Genomic DNA, 21633 nt, shown 5'->3' on the forward strand with positions numbered 1-21633 from the left:
AGGCGGATTCCTAACCACTGCGCCACCAGGGAAGCCCAATACTTCTTTTAAATGTTAGCACTGATATGCTTCACATTTTCCAATATTGTGGAATGAGCACAATCCATATTTTATTATATTAGGGAGTTTATTTCACAGGAAAGAGTCAAATGTCAGAATCACATGCTTGGTCACTGACATTAACATATAAGAGGAGCTACTGAAACAAGACTCTACACTATCGAAACAGCCTGGAGTGGGGGGATGGGTGCTAAATAAGTGAATTTGAGCCATTGATGGCAAAAGTGGTTGTTCCTAAGGGCTCATTCCACGTGGCCTTTCCCCATGTCCTATGTTCCAAGTCTTCTGATCCTCCATTATCTAAACTCTTTCTTTTTGCTCTTCTGTCCTTCTACTCCTTCCAGTATGCATTAGTCTGATCTCACATCTCTCCATTCCTTCCTACTCTCTGTCTTCTCCCGTCCTCCTGTCCCTCCACCCCACCATTCTCCTGACCCTTCATCTCTACTGTCCCCATTCCTCTGCCCCACGTCCTGCTGCTCCTAATCTCCTTGTCTCTAGTTCCTCTGTCCCTCTGCCTTTTCCATTAGACGTTGACTTTTGGATCCCTGCTCTATTACTTTTGCCCACAATTGGACATTTTTTCTCCTCTTTCTGTTGTCAATGAAAATTGACAATCAAGTTAAGCCAAACTGAAGCTTATAACCCACGAGACAGACTCTCAGAAGCTCTGAGAACTGTTCCACCTGTTAGAAGTCGAAGGCACAGTCACAGATTTTTGAGACCAAGGATCGTACATCAAAATGACATACTGATATTTTACGTAAAGTTCACCAAAGATAAGTAGTTCAGGTAAGCATGTACAAAGCGAGCAGTAAGTCACCATGACCCACATACAGAGTTGGGGAAGAATGCAAATCTTTTAAGAAGTTACATTGCTAGCATCAGAAGAAAGGGAAAGAAATGATCTTTACAGTTGAGCAGGCACTCCCACCTGTGAGGAGCTCTGGTTAACGTGTAATGCAGATGCACACCGCACATCAGGCAGGGAGAGAGGAGGTCCAAACGGGCAGAGAGAATTTTATGTTTAAATTTTCTCGTCCTGCCTTAAAGTATAAATTTTATTTCATCACTGTCCATTACTCAAGCTGGTTTTGACAGAAAATGAGTTCCTTCTATGGAATTTCTTTTCACTGAAAATGTTCCATCTTAAACGATACATCACTCATCTGAACACCCTTTATCAAACCCTTTACTTTAGATTCATACAGGGAGAATTCCAAATCCCAAGTCCTGAAATGCTTTATAGAATCCATTCGTTCTTTAAAACACTTCAGATCCTGCTTTATTGAGGGAGAAATTTTGAGGCAGAACTTTAGCTCCCAGTTCGAGGAGCCCTCTTTTTTCGATATGTCCAATAAAATCTGCATACTGAGGGCCATCACCTCACTCCCTGTCTGCTTCTTTTCATCTAGCAGCCTATTCACTTCTCTGCAGCACTCTCCCCCCTGCCAGCTGGCTCTGGTCCTCTTCCACCAGGTAAGACATGGCATGAAAAATTCCTATAAGCTAATGGGGTAAAAGCTGTACTTCTTGATGTCAAGTCCCTCTTGGTAACTGTTGCTGCTCACGAAAGCAGGAAGGCTGAGCCCATCTAAACTGTGCTTCCTGAGGTCACCTTCTTCAAACACGATGCCCTCAGCTGCCAAGGGGCACAGCCCCTCAGGACCTTGTCCCGGGTAAGCTCAGAGCAGACCCCAGGGGCACTGTGGGGCAGGAAGGTGGAGATGTAGGCCATGAAGATGTCAGTGCAATTACCGGACATCTCCAAGACCTCTCTGCCTTGCTCTATCTGCCCCTTCAGCCAGGAGCAGACCACGCAGCAAATGCCTGGAACCTGACATGCTTTGTTAGAGAACATCATTTCTTTGTACAATGTCAAGGGCATTTCTGGCTTGCTCCTCATCTGTGAAGTAGGAGTTGAAATACCTCTTCCTCTCAGGCTTCTCTGAGGATGTGGACATGGTGTGGATGTCTCAGCAAGGACTCCAAATTTCACAAAGCCAGCGCCCAGGTGGTGATGAGAAGGGCGGACCTGGGAGCATTAGCATTCCTCCCCGTCAGAAGGTGCAGCACATCCTCCGTGGGACTGGACCTCGGCCTCTTCAACCTCTCTGCAAAGGGCCCCTCTGCAGCTTATCGCAGTCACCCAGGATGAACAGGAGCCACTCCAGCTGCCTCAGAATCTCTGTGATGGGCGCTTGATTTTCCTCACAACGCCAGAAGAGGAGCTGGTCCAGTCTGCCCTCCGGCAGCAGGACCACTTCTCTGCAGCTCACATAAAAGACATCATCCAACTGGCCCGGGTACAGGGTCCCAGTGGCCCAGTCCAGCACCATTTTCTGGCCAGTGTTGTCTTTCCCATGCCAGCCGACCCCTGTAGCACCATTATGGGTGGGACCTGGGAGGACTTTCCCCCTGGATGTAATAGAGCCTCCACTGTAACAGAGTCACAGTGGGCTGGGGCAGACAGGCAGATGACACTGGGCTCCCTGAGCTGGGCGTGGCCATCAGGAGCAGCTGGTTGTAGCCGCCCTGACGCCCCCTTCTTGCCACTTCTCTAGGCCGTGCACATGCTCTCGGTACATTTCTCCATAATCTGTGCTATACAAGTGAGGTATTAGGGGTGAGATGGGAATAAAAAGAGACAGACTCCGGCCTCTGCCCTTTGGTTTCATCTTCTGTGCCCCAGAACTTGTATCTCTCTGAAAGTTATACTTCTAGGGGCATGGGGAGGGACCGCTGCTCGTGTGTATGAGGGTGTGTATGCATGTGAGATGTGCACGTGCCCATCTGTACGAGTGTGCGAGGGTATGTTCTGTGTGTGTGGGGGGGTGTCCGTGGGGTGCGAGTGAATGCTTATTTCCCCATGTGCTCACGGGAGCGTGCTATGGACGCTTGTGTATTTTTGTGTGGGGAAGGCGTGTCAGTGTGCAATGGCACGTGTGTTTGTAAGAATATGTATACATGCAAAAGTCACTGTGTGTGTGAATGTCTGAGTGTTCACGTGAAATGTCCCCGTGTGAGATGGTGAGGACAGAGAGAGGAGAAAGGAAAGGGAAGCTGGAGAATGGGGATGTCACAGGAGCCTGTTCCTGGTAAAGATCAAGCCAGATGCTAAAGATAAACCAGCTTCTGAGCAGGAGCCCCCCAACTCTGAGTCTATGGAACCCTCCCGTCTCTACGTCAGAGGAGCTGTCAGGCCTGAAAGGAGTCTGTGGAGGGAGCACAGGTACGGACAGACCCTCCATCCTGCCCAGGCACCCACTAGAAGGGATGGGGGCTGTTTAGGTGGCATGCCACCTCGCTCTCTAGTGGGCATCAGTCTGCTGGCTCCTTGAGAGAGCAGGATGCAGGGGCAGGCTGTCCTCTGTGAGAAGCAGCCTGAGCCGCCTGCACGAGAGAAGCTGGGGAAAGGTCTGAGCCCACTCCCTGAGACCGCTTCCTCTGGTTAGCAGAAACCCCTTCACCAACACCACCCCCAGCCTCTAAGCCCCATTTTTCATACTCTCCCCTCCTCTGGCATTACAATCGGAGATAGGAGTTGGGACATTATGGCCATAAGATACCCTAGTCTTTCTATTAATAAATCCCCACCCTCAGCTCAGGCCCTCCACCTGGCAGTGGTCAGAGCCTTCAGCTGGAGGCCACTAGGACCCTCAGGCACTGGGGCTCCCAGGCAAGGGCAGAGGGCAAGAGCAAGAGAGAGAAGGCGTGAATAACAGGTTATGCGGGGGGTGGAGGGTGTCTTGAAATGTCATGGGGGAAGGAGAGTCCGGGGCCACCCCGACCTCCTCTCTCCCCTGCTGCACTCACCATTCAGACACATGTGGCTGAGCTAGTCCACGAGCTCCAACTGGTTCATGACTGTCAAGACCTTGAGCACCACTTTCACAGCCTCCTGGGCTCCACACATTTAGATCAGCCATGGAGCCAGATCCACCCAACTCAGACCCTCCATCTCCCCTCGGGCCAGGTGGCACTGGCCCTCCAGCAGGTTTCCATCCTGTAAGTGGAACTTCAATAGCTCGAAGTTATTGTCCTCAAGGTCACTCAAGGCCCCGAGCAATGCCTTCTGGGGGGTGGCAGGCCAGGGTCATGGTGTTCAAGGTGAAGGGTCGAGTTCAGACAGGTGACCTGGAGAAGAGGGGAGGGGAGGGAAGAGCAGGCTGAGGACCCCTCAGCCCGTCCTGCTGTCTGAGTGCTGGGCAAGCCGCTGAGCACAGGCCAGGGAGACACACACCAGACACATGCAAAGTTCCAAGAAAGGTGAGCAGATGAAACACACGCAATTTTCCTAGTCGTTCCTCTCTGTGTCTCTCTGTCAAGTGACGTGTGATTGTGCCAGCAAATAAGTAGGAAGGTGTGCGAGTGTGTTGATAACTCTCTCTCTCTCTCTCTCTCCTTTCCTCCCTCCTCCTGTTCATCAGGCTCTGTATGCCTCCTAAGACAATTTGGTGAAGAAAACAAATTATTTTTAAGTTTTAGAAGTGAGCCCCTTGCCCACTGTGTGAACTGTCAGAGCTGGTGCGTACTTGCTGGGACTACAGAAGTACAGCAAGGAGGTAAAAAATCTCTACTCATCAGCCCATTGGCCTCACACCTCAGAGCTCAAGGAACTCAGCCACACACCAGATTGCAAAGCTGGACATCTTCTAATTCAGAGAAGGAGACTAGTTCAAATAATGGTAGAAGAAATGGCCACTTTGAAGGCCACTTTGTGCCAGTTGACTTACAAATATTAGCCGATTTGATCACCACAGAAATTGTCCCAGGTATCACTCCAGATGAGATATTTGACAGTCAGAGAATGTTCCAAAGCTACACCAGTGTGCAAAGACGTAGGATTTAAATTGTGGCTTATGACCTGGGTAGATAGAGAGAGAGACAGAAAAAGATGAAAAGACAAAGACAGAAGACAGACTCAGAAACCAGGTAGTTAGGCTAAATGCTACCCAAAATTGGAAACATTTGGATACTAAAGGAGCAGAGAAAAGAGAGCAGGCTCTTGAGCTGTGCTTAAAATATAGACTATGTTGGCAGGCTGGTGGTCTTCAGAAGGAGAAAAGCAACAACTGATAGAAAGCTTTCAGAGTGCAGAATTACACCCGTGATCTATAGCCAACGGGGAACCTATCTCAGTAGCAAAATGTCTGAGAGTGAGCAAAAAGTATCTGGGAACAAGGAAAGTTGCTGAGAGTCAAATGTCAAGAGTTCTGACTACACATCAAAAGAAGAGAGAAAATTTTAGGACTATGTTAGGATGCAGGGACTTTGGGTGCAAGTCATAGGGCAGTTTGGAAACACAGGCCTGTTGATGCAAGAACAATTGACAATAAAGCCTCAGCCTCCTCTGAAAATCTTTGCTGTTGGTGGAGCTAATTCAGGAAATAGCAAGAGAAGACAGCACCAGAGCCTGCCAAGGCAGCGTGCAGTCTAGGCTATGTAGCCGGTTTAGGCTTGGAGAGCTGTGGGTGAGGCAGGGATGACTCAGCTCCCTGATGCAGGAGTCTGACAGGCAAGGTCCTGGGGACTGAGCTGAAACAGATCCCTTTTTCTGATCAGAGAGCTTCCAAAGCCAAACCTGGGTCCACTTAGCCCAAAGCCACTAGTTCACTTCTGCCTGGTGGTGCTGGAATTAAAAGGATGGGTGTTACCCCCTGACACCTACCCTTTGATACCCAACAGGCCCTAGTACACGTGAGGCTGGAACAGATGAAGGACCCCCTGAGCCCCAGAGAAGCACAAACACACATTCCATCTGATCACCAGAGGAAAACTTGACCTCATTCCTCGATATATTAAAGTTGAGAAACAAGGGATGGGCTGAAAGGATGAACTCACCTGTCGCCAAGAGAAAAAGAGCCCAACGGCCCCTCCATCTCCCTCTCTGAAGCCCAAGACTCTTCTACAACTTGACTCCAGGCAGCCTGGGCAGTTTGACTCGAGAGGCAAAGGAATGGGGCACTGTCACCACCACGTCCTTCACCATGCCTCCATTTTTTAAGTTGTTGAAACCACTGGAGGATGTGCACCACCAAAATGAAAAGGAGGAAGACGGGAGCCCCATGAAACAGGAATCCAAACAAGGAGAAAACAAGTTCTAGAAGGCAGCCAATCAGAGGGCCTAGACAGCTGACAGGACAGAAGGAGAGACAGGAGACAGAATTCTCAGAGACACCATCTTGAAGGAAAAGAAGGACTGACAGATGAAATGATGCTACTGGCCTTCTGAAAGATCCTACTGAGAAGCTCTCTGGAGGCATGTAAAAACTAACAATAAGTACCAAGAGAACCAGACAAATGGATGAAATAAGGAAATTACTAGCTCTAGGAAAAACAAAAAAATAAAAAGAAGAAAAGAAGAACAAAAAATATTACCAGCTCTAGTGAAAACAAAAAATAAGAAAGACAGAAGTGACATAATAGTAAACTACAACACTCAGGTGTGAATGATGTTTGCATAGAAATAATAACATAACCATTAAATATTGATCTAACTAAAATGTATAATATAACCATATCGAAAGGATAGTGGTAGAATGTTCCGGCATAGGAAGTCAATAGGTAATGCCTAAAATTGATGACTCAAAATGTAGCAGTAGACTGTATTATTTAGAAGTGCAGAGATGTAAGAAGAAACAATATCTAAAGTAGTTGTTTCGGGGAAGAGGGCCTGAGGGAAGTGCGGAAGGATAGACCAGAGAACTGCTGTACTGGGAGCTTATTGACTAATGCTAATTGACTTTTTAAACTATGCTAATTGACTAAATGACTAATTTGCTAATTGACTTTTTAAACTATGAGCACGTATTACTCTGATAAAATAAAAATGAACGGGGAAAGAATAGGAGGTAAAGAAGTGAAAATAATAATACTGTGTTGCAGATGTGAAAGCTGCTAGGAGACTAAATCTTAGCTCTCATCACAAGGAAAAAAACTCCATAACTATGTGTGGTGATGGATGTTAACTAAACTTATTGTGGTGATCATTTCGCAATATATGCAAATATTGTGTCATTATGTCATACACCTGAACCTAATATAATGCTGTATGTCAACTATACCTCAATAATAAAAGAAAGGAAAGGAGAAAGGGAGGGAGGACGGAAAGAAGAAAGAGAGAAAGGAATGAAGGGAGGGAGGAAAGAAGGAAGGAAGGAAAAGAAAAGAGGGAAAGAAATAAAGAAGTTAACATGTATAGACAAATCTTTTAGGAAGCTTGGTAACAAAAGGAATTAGAGAGCTAGAGAGCTCCGGAGGTGATGTGGGAGATGTAGGGTCAAGAGAAGGTCGTGTTTGTTTCAACACAGGTGGGGATGGAAAAGATTAGAATGCTGACAAAAGCATCCAATAGAGGGGTCAGGTTAGAAATGCAGGCGAGAGAGAAGCACCAAGGGCGGGAACAGAGAACATGGACTGAGATAAGATTCAAAGTGAAGGCGAAAGATCGGCTTTGACAGGAGGGTGGAGGGAACATCCTGTATCCATGCCTGAGGAGCGAGAGGGGTTCGCAGAACAAGGAGGGTCTGTGGGGTTTGTGGTTAGACAATGAGGGTAATCATGTCTGGTGGTCCCATATTCTCTATGAAGCATGAGTTGGAGCATCTGCTAAGGGTGAGAGGTCTAGATGGAGAGGGAAGAAGCCCTGGGAGCCTCTCTGCTGTGCACCTTTCCTCCTGCTCCAAGGCTCCTGTGCCCAGTGCTCAGCGAGTTCTCCCAGATTCCAGGAGAACAGGCAGGAATGGGAATCGGTCTCTCCCAGAGCTTTAGCCCAGCTGAGGCCAGAGACAGAAGCAAGACAGCAAAGAACCGAGCCCAAAAGGGAACGAGACAGTCACATAGATCACGTGACAGAGAGAGCAGAGCAGAGAGGTCACTTACTGCAAAGGGTCTGCCTCCCCTGCAAAGCTCCAGGGCTGGAGATCAGGGGGCCAGGACCTGAGAGCCACACCTGAAGAAACTATAGAAGTGAGATGCAACCATCTAATTTTAACTGGAGCGTGGGGGCAGAAAATGAAATGAGCCCTCCCTCCCTGTTAACCCTGGCCTGGCCCGTGGGCGGGACTGATAACTGGAGCGACTGAGTCCCAAAAAGGAGACCGTGGGCGGAAACAGTCGGAGATACAAAGAGATGCAAGACACAGAAAGTCAGAAAGAGACAGACAGGAAGGAGTTGATGGGTATGGGTCTCTCTCACATACACACACACATTTATATAGTCTCTCCATAAATAAGGGTTTTTTGACAGCAGACTCCCAAGAAGCAAGGGTAACCAGAACTATGTGTGGAGGAATTGGCGTTTCTGAGTCAAGCTACCAGAGTTCCCTGGTATTATGATCTCTCCCCACCCACGGAGGCAGATACCAAGGCGAAGCTGAGTACACATCTTCACCCTCCTGCGCCCAGGCCTCTTTCTGCCTAACACAGGCAGGGCCCCAAGCCCAGTCCGTCCTCCTATACAAGGAGCTCTTTGTGAAGACGAATGGTCACCACAATGGTCACCATCTTCTCCTTTGCACCTTGGTCAGTTCTGATGGAGGAAGCACGCAGAGTGGGTAAGCTTAAAGGTCCTCTTGAGACAGGAGCACCCACAGCCATTTGGAAGTATCTATCTCCAGTAGGAGAGGCTGTCTTTTCTCAAAAGTACTGCCACATGGCCTTGGAGGAGAAGACCTGAAACCTCCCCATTGATGTGGCAACAGATAACAAGATGGCGGTCAGTAAAAGAGACAGGCTGGCAAAGCACACGATAAAATTGCAGTGGTCATCCGCAAAGTTGGACGACTCTGACATTTGCCTTCCACAGCATGTTCCTGAGTCCCTGGAGTGAAGGACAAGCCCTGAGTCCTCAATACCCACCTGTGTTCAGGCAGAGGGTGGTGCTGTGGCTTGTCCAGGGCTGCTGTCCTGGGGTTTGCTTGTAGGACTGAGGTAAACTGGATGAGGGTGCAGCCTGCAATAAAGGGTTTGTGTTGAGATGAAAGCGGGGGGCTTTACCCAAAAAGGCTAAATATAGCATCATCAATAAGTGGAGTGTGAAATTCAGTCAAAGAGAGAAGCTGGGGGTCACAGACAGAACCTGACATGAGGGGCAACACTCATGAATGAGAAAGGGAATTGAAGTTAGAGGGAAAGAAGTCAGTCTCCTCAGGGGATAGAAAGCAGAGACTGGGACGGGATGGGCAGGGTCTGACAGAGCTACATTGAGATACGAGACTAAGTTAACAGTTAATAACATTCCAAGTACACCACAGGCATGAACAAGGAGCCCCATGTTAATTCAGTCCCAGGGGCTGGAAGGAAGGAAGAAAGGAAAAAAGGAAGGAAAATGGAACTTGGGGGCCTGGAGAGGGGGGAGTCAGGGATGGGTTGAGGTTAACAAGTGAGAGAAAGAAGCTGCACTGACCCAAAACCAGGGGGAGGGAGGGAAGGCCAAAGGCAGGTGTAGAAACTAAGATGTGGATATCAGAAAACCGGAGAACCGAGAGAAGGGAGTGCCAAGCCAAGTAGGCAAGCAGGAGACTGGTCCTGGAGAGCCTGGGAGACAGGCAAGTGCTATAAGTGATGGGTCGCCTGGTCAGGCTGGCTTTGGACAGGGTGGCAGCCAGCTGACGGGGCTCAGTTGCCGTGGCTCAGTTGCTGTGAGAACACTCACCCATGCAGGAAGCAGGTCTGTGGCAGCCACAGAAAGTGCCTGCAGGCAGAGGGCCTTAATGGCACTGAATTCCAGTGTAACAGAGGAATGTCCCGGGCTGGTGGTGCCTGGGTGAGGAGCGCAGCTTCCTGAAAACTGCCTGCGGTGGGCAGAGACAAACTGCTGGTGGGAGACAGCCCACCAGCCTGCCTGTGTCAGCCCCAGCCTGCAGAAGTACAGGGTGGCTGGCCACTAAGGTGCAGTTCCCGTGCAGCTCTAAGTCCCAGCTGCAGAGTTGAGAGGCCCTGGGGTGCCCCCTCGTGGTCCTCCCGTAGCTGGAACTGAAGCCAGGGCTCCCTTCACTCCAGCCGTCATTGCTGTGGGGGATGGGTGCATCAAGCTACAAGCCCCACCTTTAACAAGAGCCTGCAGCTGTGATCCTGGTCTTGTCAGGCAGGACTGTCAAGCACATTCCTCAGGACAGCCAGGAACCTACGTCTGATGGGGAAACTTATGTGTCAATTTCACTGGGGCACAGGATCCCCAGATATTTGGTCAAACATTTTTCTGGGTGTGTCTGTGAGAGTGCTTTTGGATGAACTGAACATTTAAATTGCTAGACTGAGTAAAGCAGATTGCCCTCTGTAATGCTGAAGGCTTGAATAGAACAAAAGGGCTGACCCTCTCTCAGGTAGGAGGGAACTCCCCCTGCCTGATTGTTGAGCAAGAACACTGATCTTTTCCTGCCTTCAGGCTCAAACTGAAACATTGGCTCTTCTAGGGTCTGGAGTCTGCCAACTCTGGGGCTAGAAGTACACATTGGCTCTCCTGGTCTCCAGCTTGTCCACTGAAGATCTTGGGACTTCTCCGTCTCCATAATCACACAAGCCAATTCCTTATAATAAATACATATACTTCCTATTGGTTCCTCTGGAGAACCCTGACTAATACACCATATACCATGTGCACAACACATTTCCCATACACAAGGGGACAGCCCATTTTCTCTCTCCCCATGCCTTCTGCCCTTTCCTGATAAACCTGGCCCCAGAGTTTGTGTTTATAGGGTTCAGCCTGCCTAGATCCCTCAGTCAGCCACTAAAAAGCCAGCATCCGGATGTATGCATGCCCTTGCCCTGGCCAGTCAGCATCCCTGGGAAGACCACACCAATGATCCCTCTCCTCCTGCCCCTGAGCCATGTGGCTGGAGAAAAATCATAAAGGCTGACCAGATCCTTGAGCTCTCTGGGCTCAGCTGGGTCCTCTGATAATTGTTCAAGGCCTTTGACGGCTCACTCTTGGCTCCTCGTCCAAACACTGTCCACTCCCCCAAGGCTGAACCCCACACTTGCCTTGCCATTTGACAGGAGCTCCTGCAACGTCCCTTCTCTCCCCGTGTCTCTGATCTTTCCTCCATCCCTTTCTCTGTTCCTCCAAGACAGAAAGGTCTTTAGGCCACTGATATAAAGGCAAAGTTCTTGAGGGTGCCGTGTCCACAGCCAACTCAAACCTACACATGGAGAAGAGGTCCCAAGGGTCTGCATGGTCATTTGGGGTCAGCAACACTTCTTCATCAGGGATGGTTCTCACCTCTGGCCTTCTTCCCATGGGATGATCTCAGGGGACCAGCCCTGGCTAAGGCAGACACCCCCTCAGGTACCCAGAAGGGAGGCCACAGCCCAGGGCAGCCTCTCCAGCAGGTCCCTCATCCTGTGCAAGACCATCGCTCTTATCAAGGCTTTTCCAATCAGGTCCTCCGTCCTGCCTTGTAGATAATTCCCCTTGTTTGCACTTGTATATTCAGTCGTTCTCTCTCCTCTAGATCCTTACCTTTGGTTTAAAATACACTTAAAACTCTTCCAGCCTAAATTGTCCCCATCTCAATCCTATTGTTTCCCCTGCTACGGCTTTAAATGTCTCCTTTCCTTCCCAGGCAGTTTCCTTGAGAGAGTAGCCAGTACTCACTACCATGAGTCAACCTGATCATTCTCTCACTCCCAAATTCTGGTTTCCATGCCCACCCCAGTTCCACTGGCACTGCTCTACCAGGGTTGGTAAAGATCCAAGTCATCAAATTCAAGGCTCACTTTTCAATCCTTTCTGGATACGCTGTTTACCTGAGTTTGGAGGAATGAAAAGAAAGAATGTGTGCCCACCCAGAGTACTGACAGGGGAGCAGGATCATGTGAATTCTAACTAGAAAAGGTAGATCCAAGGAGAAAGCAGTTCTTGGGCATGAGAGTCAGGGCTAAGAAATCCAACTTCATCCATCCACCTTGCCAGCTGGATGCTGGCACTTGACCCAGCCAAGGGAGTAGACAAGTTTCCTGACAGGCAGATGTTATCATCCTCACCACACCAAGAAGGAAACTGAGGCTCAGGAAAAACAAACAAACAAACCTATAGATTGCCCAAAGTTACACAGGAAGTTAGGATCAGAGCTCCTTCCACACATAGTAATGAGCATAGCAACCTTGTAATACTAATAACTAATGTACTTCTGGCATATGCTAAGAACTTTACAGAGCATCACCTCATTTAATCCTCTCCCAAAGTACAGACTAGTATCTCCACCAGATCACTCTACACTTCTGCTTGCATGTCTAATCGACATCTCAAGGGTGACACATCCCAAAGTGAGCTTGGGATCTTTTCCCCAAAACCTGCTCCACTTGTAGGTTTCACCATCTCAATTGACAACAGCCTCTTCATACTAGTCGCTCAACACAAAAAATTTGAGTCATCCTTGACTCCTCTCACACCTCACATACAATTTCTCAGAAAGTCCTATTGCCTCTACCCTCAAAATATGTCCATCATCTGCCTACTTCTCATCACTTCCACTGCTGCTGTCCTGGTCCCAGCCACTCTCGTTTCTCACTTAGATTACCTGGTAATCTAACATGTCTCTCTGCTCTTTCTCTCTCACCTCGCTCTGCCGAGTAACCACTCCCCCTTTCTATTCTTCTCAAAGCAGCCAGCGTGATTCTTTTAAAACTAAGACAGGGCATGACCCTCCCGTCTCAAAACTCCATCTGACTCAGACTAAAACTCAAAGTCCTTACATGGCCTGCCCCCCAAGCCCTATGGAGAGGTCCATGTCCTGCTACTCCCCGCCTTGATCCTAACACTCCAGCCATGAAATAGCCTCAAACACACCAGGCCTGCTCCTGCCTTAAGGCCTTTGCACTCTGTTCCCTCTACCTGGAGGCTCTTCCCCCCAGTAATGGTCATACCCCTCGCCTCCTTTAAATCCACGCAAATCTCACACTCCCATTTTGACCTGCTCTAACTCCTCGCGACTCCTGATTTCCTCCTTATTTTCAGCTACTTTTTCCTTTTTCATAGCACTTATCACCTAATACATTCTATAATGTACTTATTTGTCTCTCTCCACTAGAATGTATACTTTTCAAGGACAGTGATCTTTGTTTTGTTCACTGATATATCCCAAGCTCCAAAAGAGCATCTGGCACATATTCAAATTGTTGAATGAATGACTCACTGCATTGACACCTTAGGATGCTGTCAAGAACAAAGTCCTTTAAAAGGCACCTTGATGTCGATTATCCCATTGAAGTACCAATTGAGACCCTTGCGCTACTCTCTGGCTCCATCTGGTGGCAGCTGTTTCTCTCCTCTCAGTGCGGTTCCAAGTTTACTCGGAACTACTTAGCTCGAGTCTCACTGAGTGCGCATCGGACCGAAATCAAAGAGCACAAACGCAGAGCAGAAAATTGTAGCCGTGAGTAGCATCGTCAGAAACCAATAAGCACAAAGATCTAGTTCACGTGGTGCAGATTCAGCCTATCGTGCTCCTAATCTTTGCCAACTCACCCCCTTCCGGGCCTGGCTTCTTCTTTCTCGACAAGATGGCCACACCGGCAGTACCGCTGAGCGCGCCTCCCGCCACCCCAACCGAAACCCCGGCTGCGGCCTCAGACCCGGCCCCGGCTCCAGCCCCAGCCTCAGCCTCAGCGCCGGCTCCAGCGCCGGTTCCAGCTCCAACGCCGGCTCCAGCCTCATCCTCAGACCCGGCGGCAGCAGCGGCTACGACCGCGGCTCCGGGCCAGACCCCGGCCTCAGCGCCAGCCCCAGCGCAGACCCCGGCACAGTCGCTGCCTGGCCCGGCTCTCCCAGGCCCCTTCCCTGGCGGCCGCGTGGTCCGGCTGCACCCGGTCATTTTGGCCTCCATCGTGGACAGCTACGAGCGACGCAACGAGGGCGCTGCCCGAGTCATCGGGACCCTGCTGGGTGCGTGGTCAGAGAAAATTGACGTTCTCTTCTACTTCCCACCTGCCGTTTATCTTGTTCCCCTCACTTCCCACCCCCATTGTAGTTATTTATTGAATAAATAGCGTGTGCCAAGTGATTTACATTTTATCTTTAATCTTCCCAGTAGCATTTCACGTCAAGTATGATTAGTCCCAATTTACGAAAAATGAATTCAAACTCTGACTAGGACGTCAAAAACTTTTGACTCCCTAAGCCCAGTGACCACGTTTTCCCCCCTTATTTACTGGTAAATGTCTTTATTTTCCAGGTGTTAAAAGTTTTTCCTAACCACTTGGCATTGGAGTGGGGACGCCTGTAAAAAGATATCCCTCTCACCAAGTAAACCGGTTTGGTAGGAACCCATTTAGGGTTTCAATAATTCTGTTTTCCTAAACGTCTAAGCCTGAGCCTCTTGTTTCTCAGTCTCCCTAATATTAGGCCCCAGTGAGATATGGACCCCGTTCCCCCAGTGCAGTCTCTGATTCTCCATTTGGACACAGACAATTGTATTATCTATTATTTGTATTAACGTGCACATGGAGAAATAACCTTTTCCCTGCCCATGTTTCAAATTTGGGAAATTGATATTTTATGTTACAGTAAAATTGAGAAGCCCTAAAGAGGGATTTCTGACAATATATCCCTTTCTCTGGGGACTGCTGGTCCCATCAAATTAATTTTCACTCCATCTTGGTCACAGATTTTGGACACTTTTGTGAATCCAATTTAGTCACATGTATCGTTTCTCTTTCTTACCGTTGAACGTGTAGTAGTTTCCATCGTAGAAGACGGTGTATTGCGAAGAGGATGATAGTTGTCAGCAGACTTCAGCACATATTAGCTAAGTCTGTTTCCTTCAGGGCCTACTTTAGATTTAGTCTGTGAGAACTAAATTATCGCAGAAGGCATCTAACTGTGCTGGCACAGACTAGGTACGAAACAGCTGTTGGTTTGCCATCTTCCACCACATCAGGCACCCTCCTGACACAGACACACGTTCTCTCCCTCTTTATCTTTGAGGGTGTAGCATTTTACAGAAACTTCAGTTGATCCATTATCTTTCAAGCATTGCCATAGTTGTCTCAGATCAAGCCTTTGTATTCTCTTTGCCTGTTCTCCCTTATTTTATCCTTTAAGTTCCACTCATCTTCCAGGTTCCCAGGAAAAGTTTTCACTCTCAGTCCTTCATCCCATATCCCCACGCTCACCCCCATTCTTAACCTTCCAAAGTATGCATGCCATCATTCTGTGACTGCCCTGCTTTGAGCTTCTGTAGTAAATGGTTCTTGCATCACTGACTTGGCACTCGACAAATACTAGCTTACTCTTTCAGCTGCACTGTCAAATTTTCCAAACTCACTAGAGCTACTTAACTAAGTAAACAATTTTCCACCCTAGGTTTGTGCTAAGTGCCCCCAAATATTACAGTGACTCTAGTTAGACCAACTGTAATCTAGATTTTTCAGATCCTCTTTCAGAATGGAGTCATGGTACAAGGCTAGGTGTTACAGAGGCATTGCTTACTGAAGAATGAAGCATAGATTCTGCTTGCTAGGAACTTAGAAATTTTCAGTTAGAAATCAATTCATGAGACATATTCCATTTGATTAAATGAAATCAGTGGTGCCTTTTATGTACCATAAAACTATTAGGTACTTAGAATTCAAAGTTTGATCAAACAAACTCTACTCTTAACCTTAAATTCAAGCTGAAGATATACTCTTATATGCAAGTAATTAGAATATAATGTGATAAATGCCCTAGTAGAAGGGTGTTATGGTGGCATGCAAATATAGAAGACTTAACTATTTCAGATGCTCGAAGTGGTCAAGTCTGTTGACGAGATCAAATAGGATAAAGAGTATGTATCCACACTACTGTATATAAAATGAAGAACAAGGACTTGCTGTATAGCACAGGGAACTGTACTCAATATCTTTTTTTTTTTTTTTACATTTATTTACTTATTTATTTATTTATTTACAGTTGCATTGGGTCTTCGTTGCTGCGCGCGGGCTTTCTCTAGTTGTGGCGAGCGGGGGCTACTCTTCGTTGCGGTGTGTGGGCTTCTCATTGCAGTGGCTTCTCTTGTTATGGAGCACGGGCTCTAGACGCGAGGGCTTCAGTAGTTGTGGCTCATGGGCTCTAGAGTGCAGGCTCACTAGTTGTGGCACACGGGCTTAGTTGCTCAGCGGCATGTGGGATCTTCCTGGACCAGGGATCGAACCCATGTCCCCTGCATTGGCAGGCGGATTCTTAACCACTGCGCCACCAGGGAAGTCCTCAATATCTTGTAATAACAAAATGGAAAAGGATCTGAAAAAGAATATGTATGTGTGTGTGTGTATGTGTATACATACATAACTGAATCACTTTTCTGTACCCATGGAACATTGTAAATCACCTATACTTCAATTTAAAAAAAGAAGTATGTATCCATTTGGTTTGGGGGCATAGTTTCAGCTAAGGGGGCAGCAACCATAGTGAAGTGGAATTAAACAGACGCTGATGGGTATAGGCAACATTGTGGTCTGTGGTGGAGAGGGAAGCACTTGAAGCCTGGGTGGGCGGTGCCAGTAGATGAGAAGAAAAATGGAGAGGTCAAGGGACCAGCAGTCTTAGTGAGGACAAGAAACAAATGTAGCTGGAGTAGAAGTATCATCAGAACTAGAAGAATAAAAGTTTGTGGTATGATGTTTAAGGTTCGCAGGGAGAAGGTTTCTGGTTGATGGTAGGGTTAAGGTTATGACTGTGGGACCATGGCTGAAGGGAGGTATGGGGGAAGCTCCCTAAAACTGTGCTCTCAGGATAGGCTACTATATGAGTGGTTTCTGTAGACATGATTAGAATCTTCCAGGGAGCTCTGCAGATGAAATTATATTAAGGAGAATGTCTAGAGGCTGAAAAATGCAGCTCACAGAGTGAAGATCTGGAGTAGGACCGGTAGCAGGAAGTGACAGACAGGCGAAAGGAGACCTTGTAAGAATAGACCCTGTTTGCTTATAGTTAAAGAAGAGAGTTGGAGATGACTCCGGAGTTTCATTTCTCTGGAAAATCCTGGTTCCATTGGTGCTCATGGCTGACCTTGGAGCTTGTGAGTCCAGTTTGGGTTTTTGTTTCCTTGACTTTGAGGAGACCTCTTGAAAGCATTTGGGACAGTTGGGAGCCCAGGGTTTTATAACACATGGACAATACTCTCTCACAGGAACCGTTGACAAGCACTCAGTGGAAGTCACCAACTGCTTTTCAGTGCCGCACAATGAGTCAGAAGACGAGGTGAGTGGGAGTTTGAGACCCCCGTGCTGTCTGTGGCTACTCCTTTGCTGGCCTCTTCGTGAGGCCCCTCCTGCGCCACAGTGTGTTGTGCTCATAACTAGAGCTGCAGTTAAAGAGCTTCGTTCCATTTGTGCATATTTTCCGGGCCTCTTCTGTCTGTTGGGAGTGGCCTCTTGTCCTGTTGATCCATTTGCTGTGGACTTCTGGCTTCCTAGCTTCCTTTCCTGCCTTCCTTCTTAGGTGGCTGTTGACATGGAATTTGCTAAGAACATGTATGAATTGCACAAGAAAGTCTCTCCAAATGAGCTCATCCTGGGCTGGTAAGTTGGGACGAGGGGATGGAAAGTCTCAGTGGTTGATTGCCAACATCTTTTGTCACCTGACTAGGTATCGTGCACCCTCTTTTGGAGACAGAGTATGGAAAGTGTATTATCTCAAGGAGCTATGAATTCAGTGTGTTTTGCTGGCAGTTGTGATCCTGTGAGGCCAAGAATACTTACTTTGGGCTGCAGCTTTTACTGAACAAGTCTTTTTTGCCTTGCTGCTGACTTAGAATTTTCAAGAGCTCTAAGGCAGCTTTTATTTGATTTGATACAGTTTTCAGTGTGCGTATTTTTTTGGCACGTGTTGTCCCTGGTGGTATAACTACACCCCGACTAGGGGTGTCGGGTACCTAGAGACACCCGTGCCACCATCCTGTTTGGTATTGATGTCGCACGTAGCCATGAGTCCACAACTGTGTTCCATTTTCCAGGTATGCTACAGGCCATGACATCACAGAGCACTCAGTGCTGATCCATGAGTACTACAGCCGGGAAGCCCCCAACCCCATTCACCTCACAGTGGACACGAGCCTCCAGAACGGCCGCATGAGCATTAAGGCCTACGTCAGGTGACTAGAGTCTTGGGCAACAAGGGCATGAAAAGCTACCTCGTTCATCCTGTGCCTGGACGCCACCCCTGCCTCCACCCCACGCAGGTGTCATCCTTCAGTGTGCAGCTCGCTGCCTAAGGAAGCCCCTTCCTCACTTTCAGCAGTTATCACTGGAGAGGTTTTATTCCGAAACAAACTCTGTCCCTGAAATTTCCACTCACTGATCCTTGCCTACCCAAATTTCTGCTCATTGCTCATAACCAATTTCAAAGGGCAGCCCTTTAGGTATTTGAGCAAGCTCGTTTTTGCTGTCATCTTTTCTAGAAGTTAACTGTTACATAACTCCTACAGCCGATCCTCACATAGTGTTCTGGTCATGATTCTTCTCCACATTCACTGATTTTCTGAGTTGCCCTTCAGTTTGTCGTTATCACTAAAACTGTGCACAGGACAGAGGGCAGTACAGATTAGAGAATGGCTGTCCTTGTTTTGAACATGTCTATTAACCTGGGATAGAGTACAGTTTGCATGACAGTAACGTTACCCTGTTGGCACATTAAGCAACTAGAATGCTGGTTGATGGGAGATATTGGGAAAGGCTCTAGAGGCGTGCCGAGGAAGGGGCGGCTGTAGGAGTTGGAAGGATTATATTTTCTGCTTAGAATGAAGCCCTTTGTTAGCACATCTCTAACTTTGTGCCATTTTTGTGTCTGACACTGAAGTGACCAGTTACCTATTATGTGGTAGGACAAAGATGGTGGATGTCAAGTCCTTATGGGCCAGTTGGTGTACCACTAACCTCTAGCTGTTGCCTGATTTCTTAGCCTTTCCAGGTATTTCAGACTCCCCAAGATCCAGTGAAAGTGTGTAGTTGACATAGTAAAGGCAGTCACCTTTACTAAGATTACTTACAGCACCCAGTCTGATCTTCATGGGCCAGAGTCGACTTTTTTTTTTCATTGCTGATGAGGAACTTGGTCCCAGAGAAGACCTGTCCTGTCACTTCTTTCTGTGAGGAAGGATGTCTAGGCAGCTAGTTCCACAGGGAAATCCAGTGTCCTGTCCTCAACACTGAGATTTCAGTGTGTGAAGTAATTCTCTATAAAGGGTCCAGGCCTGGTCCAAAAGCTGAGTCCCTTCTCTCAGGCCAAGGGTTTGGTGTGTGGAATGAGCTAAGGGAAGAAAGTGACTTGTTCCCTTTAGCCCTCTGGGCTTCAAGTGGCCCAGCTTTCTTCTTTCAGAACCTTGGAAGCCATACTCTTGGTATGACTGCTTTCCCAGCCTGAGCTAGACATGAAACCCCCTCCCAAGTCCATCTGTTAACCACCTTGGCTTTTCTCTCCCCAGCACTTTAATGGGTGTTCCTGGGAGGACCATGGGGGTGATGTTCACCCCTCTGACAGTGAAATACGCATATTATGACACTGAACGCATTGGAGGTGAGTGACTTCCCCATACCCGCTTGCTAGGTCTTTGGCATTTTTCAGGGGAGGGGTTTCTGTTCTGTAACAAGGATGGAGGGCCTTGGGTGTGTTAAGAGGAACGGTTGATGTAACGTTTGTGATGACTAGAAGTCATTCTTCTGTAGAAATGGGACTCGAGGAATTATTTGTGAAATTGTTAGAGGTGGGAAATCATCAGCACCAGAGGCTACACGGCCATTCATATGAGACCAGAACCAGTGATTAGCATACTGGGTGTAGGAGTTGAACTCTCTCCGGAGAAAGAAAAGCTAATAAGGGCAGGGCAGGGGGGTTTGGGGAAGCTGACTCAGTCCAAAGGGAGGTGGTTAGAGGTCTCTTTCCTGATGGGATGACTGAATTCTCTGTGTCACTTCTGCCCCCAACCCACTCCCACAGTTGACCTGATCATGAAGACCTGTTTTAGCCCCAACCGGGTAATCGGCCTCTCCAGTGACTTGCAGCAAGTGGGAGGGGCATCGGCCCGCATCCAGGATGCCCTCAGCACAGTGTTGCAGTACGCGGAGGACGTGCTGGTGAGCAGCGGAGGGAAAAGGAAGGAGGAGGGCATGATCTCCACTCTGAGATGGCTGGGGATGTGCTGGTGAAGTGACGGTCTCGGTGGTGAGAATTAACTGTTCCTCGTTGACTCTTTGGTGCTTAGTCTGGAAAGGTGTCAGCTGACAATACCGTGGGCCGCTTCTTGATGAGTCTGGTTAACCAAGTACCCAAAATAGTTCCTGAGGACTTCGAGACCATGCTCAACAGCAACATCAACGTGAGTGCCATCCCTGGGCTTCTGGGAGCCTGTGCCTTCCCCCACCTCAGCCGTACACCTGTGGAGGGGGGTGGGGAAGGTGACCTGGAGGGGATAGAGGAAACAGGGCTCCGACTTTGGCCCCCTTGCAGTCCAGGCTCGGGGGAAGAGAGCACAGGTGCTCGGAGATTCCCCTCCTGCTGTTTCCTTGCTTCCTGTGGCTCAGGTGTATCAGTGGAGATGAGAAAGTGTTCTCAGGCATTTCCTTCCTGTCTTCCACCTTCCACTCTTGCTCAACCTCTCCCAGCTCTTGTTTATCCAGGACTTCCCTCACCCAGTGTCCATCATACAAACTGGCCAAGACCAGCCTTTCTGCTCACTCTTTACCCAGCCCCTCACTCATCCTGGATTCCTTCTCTTCCAGGACCTGCTGATGGTGACCTACCTGGCCAATCTCACGCAGTCACAAATTGCCCTCAATGAGAAACTTGTGAACCTGTGAATGGTCCGCAAGCAGCCCTCCTACCAGGCTGGGCCCCAGCCAACCCTGGGACTCAGAATGGAGTGAAGGAGAAATGGTTTCTTTGTGGTTTGAGTCACACTGAGTCAGTCAACTGCTTGTGACTGTAAATAAACATAGCCTTCCTTTTGTAAACGAATTCCATATTATGTGAGTTTACCTCTGGGTGGAAGGGAGAAGACAGTTCTGGAGCTCACACAGAAACCAGTAAGTGAGTACTCTGGTCGAAGTTGGTGGTGTGTGTGGCCTCACTCGTCTTCAGTAGTCGCACCCACAGCCCAAGCTGCTTTAGCTGCTTCTGACCTGAGACCAGATAGCCTTCTCAGCAACCTGGTGGTACAGGGGCACTTGCTCCCCACTCTTTTGCCTACGTTCAGAGCAAACTATCTCCCAAAAAAATGATTTTTATCACTTTTTTTCCATAGCATCTTAAGTGGGTGGCAGTACAAAGAGTTGCTTTGTGCAGTTTGAAGTACCTGGAGGTGTGCTAGTGAAGGGAGAGAGGTGGGAGAGAAGGGAAGGCGTGGATACAGACCTCTGTCCTGAGACCCATGAGTGTGCGCTGGTGGAAAGACAGCCTTCTCTGTGGTGAGGATAACTGTGCTTTACCAAATTTTCTCCTTTGATTTTCAACCTGGAAAGGTGTCCACTGACAGTACTGTGAACCATTTCTTGATGGGTCGTGTGGTTTCCACAGGAAATGAAGATGAGAATCCATGGAGGGAAAATAATTGAGAGACTTGGATACTTAACCTGAACTGAAAGAGTAAAGGG

General features: G+C 48.2%; 2 protein-coding genes across 2 annotated transcripts; one reads left to right on the forward strand and one right to left on the reverse strand.

The window, feature by feature from the left end:
* Positions 1 to 228: 228 nt before the first annotated feature.
* On the reverse strand, positions 229 to 11421 carry NLRP10 (NLR family pyrin domain containing 10). The gene is given in 17 exon segments (XM_061203734.1): positions 229 to 654; positions 935 to 938; positions 1134 to 1198; positions 1200 to 1508; positions 1510 to 1565; positions 1568 to 1720; positions 1723 to 1912; positions 1914 to 2010; positions 2012 to 2184; positions 2187 to 2404; positions 2407 to 2520; positions 2523 to 2597; positions 2600 to 2659; positions 3877 to 4135; positions 8524 to 8593; positions 8923 to 9016; positions 11358 to 11421. Coding segments are annotated over 17 exon segments (2151 nt in total). The 3' UTR covers positions 229 to 504.
* Positions 11422 to 13555: 2134 nt separating this feature from the next.
* Positions 13556 to 20998, forward strand: EIF3F (eukaryotic translation initiation factor 3 subunit F). The gene is made up of 8 exons (XM_061202953.1): positions 13556 to 13951; positions 17178 to 17248; positions 17489 to 17568; positions 18003 to 18140; positions 19470 to 19561; positions 19982 to 20118; positions 20247 to 20360; positions 20764 to 20998. Exons 1-8 carry the CDS (start codon positions 13570 to 13572, stop codon positions 20839 to 20841), a joined length of 1092 nt encoding a protein of 363 aa, XP_061058936.1. The 5' UTR covers positions 13556 to 13569; the 3' UTR covers positions 20842 to 20998.
* The last annotated feature ends 635 nt before the right edge of the window (positions 20999 to 21633 follow it).

Source organism: Eubalaena glacialis, chromosome 10 (genome assembly GCF_028564815.1).
Source record: "Eubalaena glacialis isolate mEubGla1 chromosome 10, mEubGla1.1.hap2.+ XY, whole genome shotgun sequence".
In the NCBI taxonomy this organism is placed as follows: domain Eukaryota; kingdom Metazoa; phylum Chordata; class Mammalia; order Artiodactyla; family Balaenidae; genus Eubalaena; species Eubalaena glacialis.

Excerpts from the sequence above, each read along its gene's own strand:
- EIF3F (XM_061202953.1), top strand. The coding sequence starts at position 13,570 with ATGGCCACACCGGCAGTACCGCTGAGCGCGCCTCCCGCCACCCCAACC. Across the intron at positions 17,569-18,002 it reads AATGAGCTCATCCTGGGCTG|GTATGCTACAGGCCATGACA; the intron begins GTAAGTTGGGAC and ends TCCATTTTCCAG. Across the intron at positions 19,562-19,981 it reads TGACACTGAACGCATTGGAG|TTGACCTGATCATGAAGACC; the intron begins GTGAGTGACTTC and ends CCACTCCCACAG.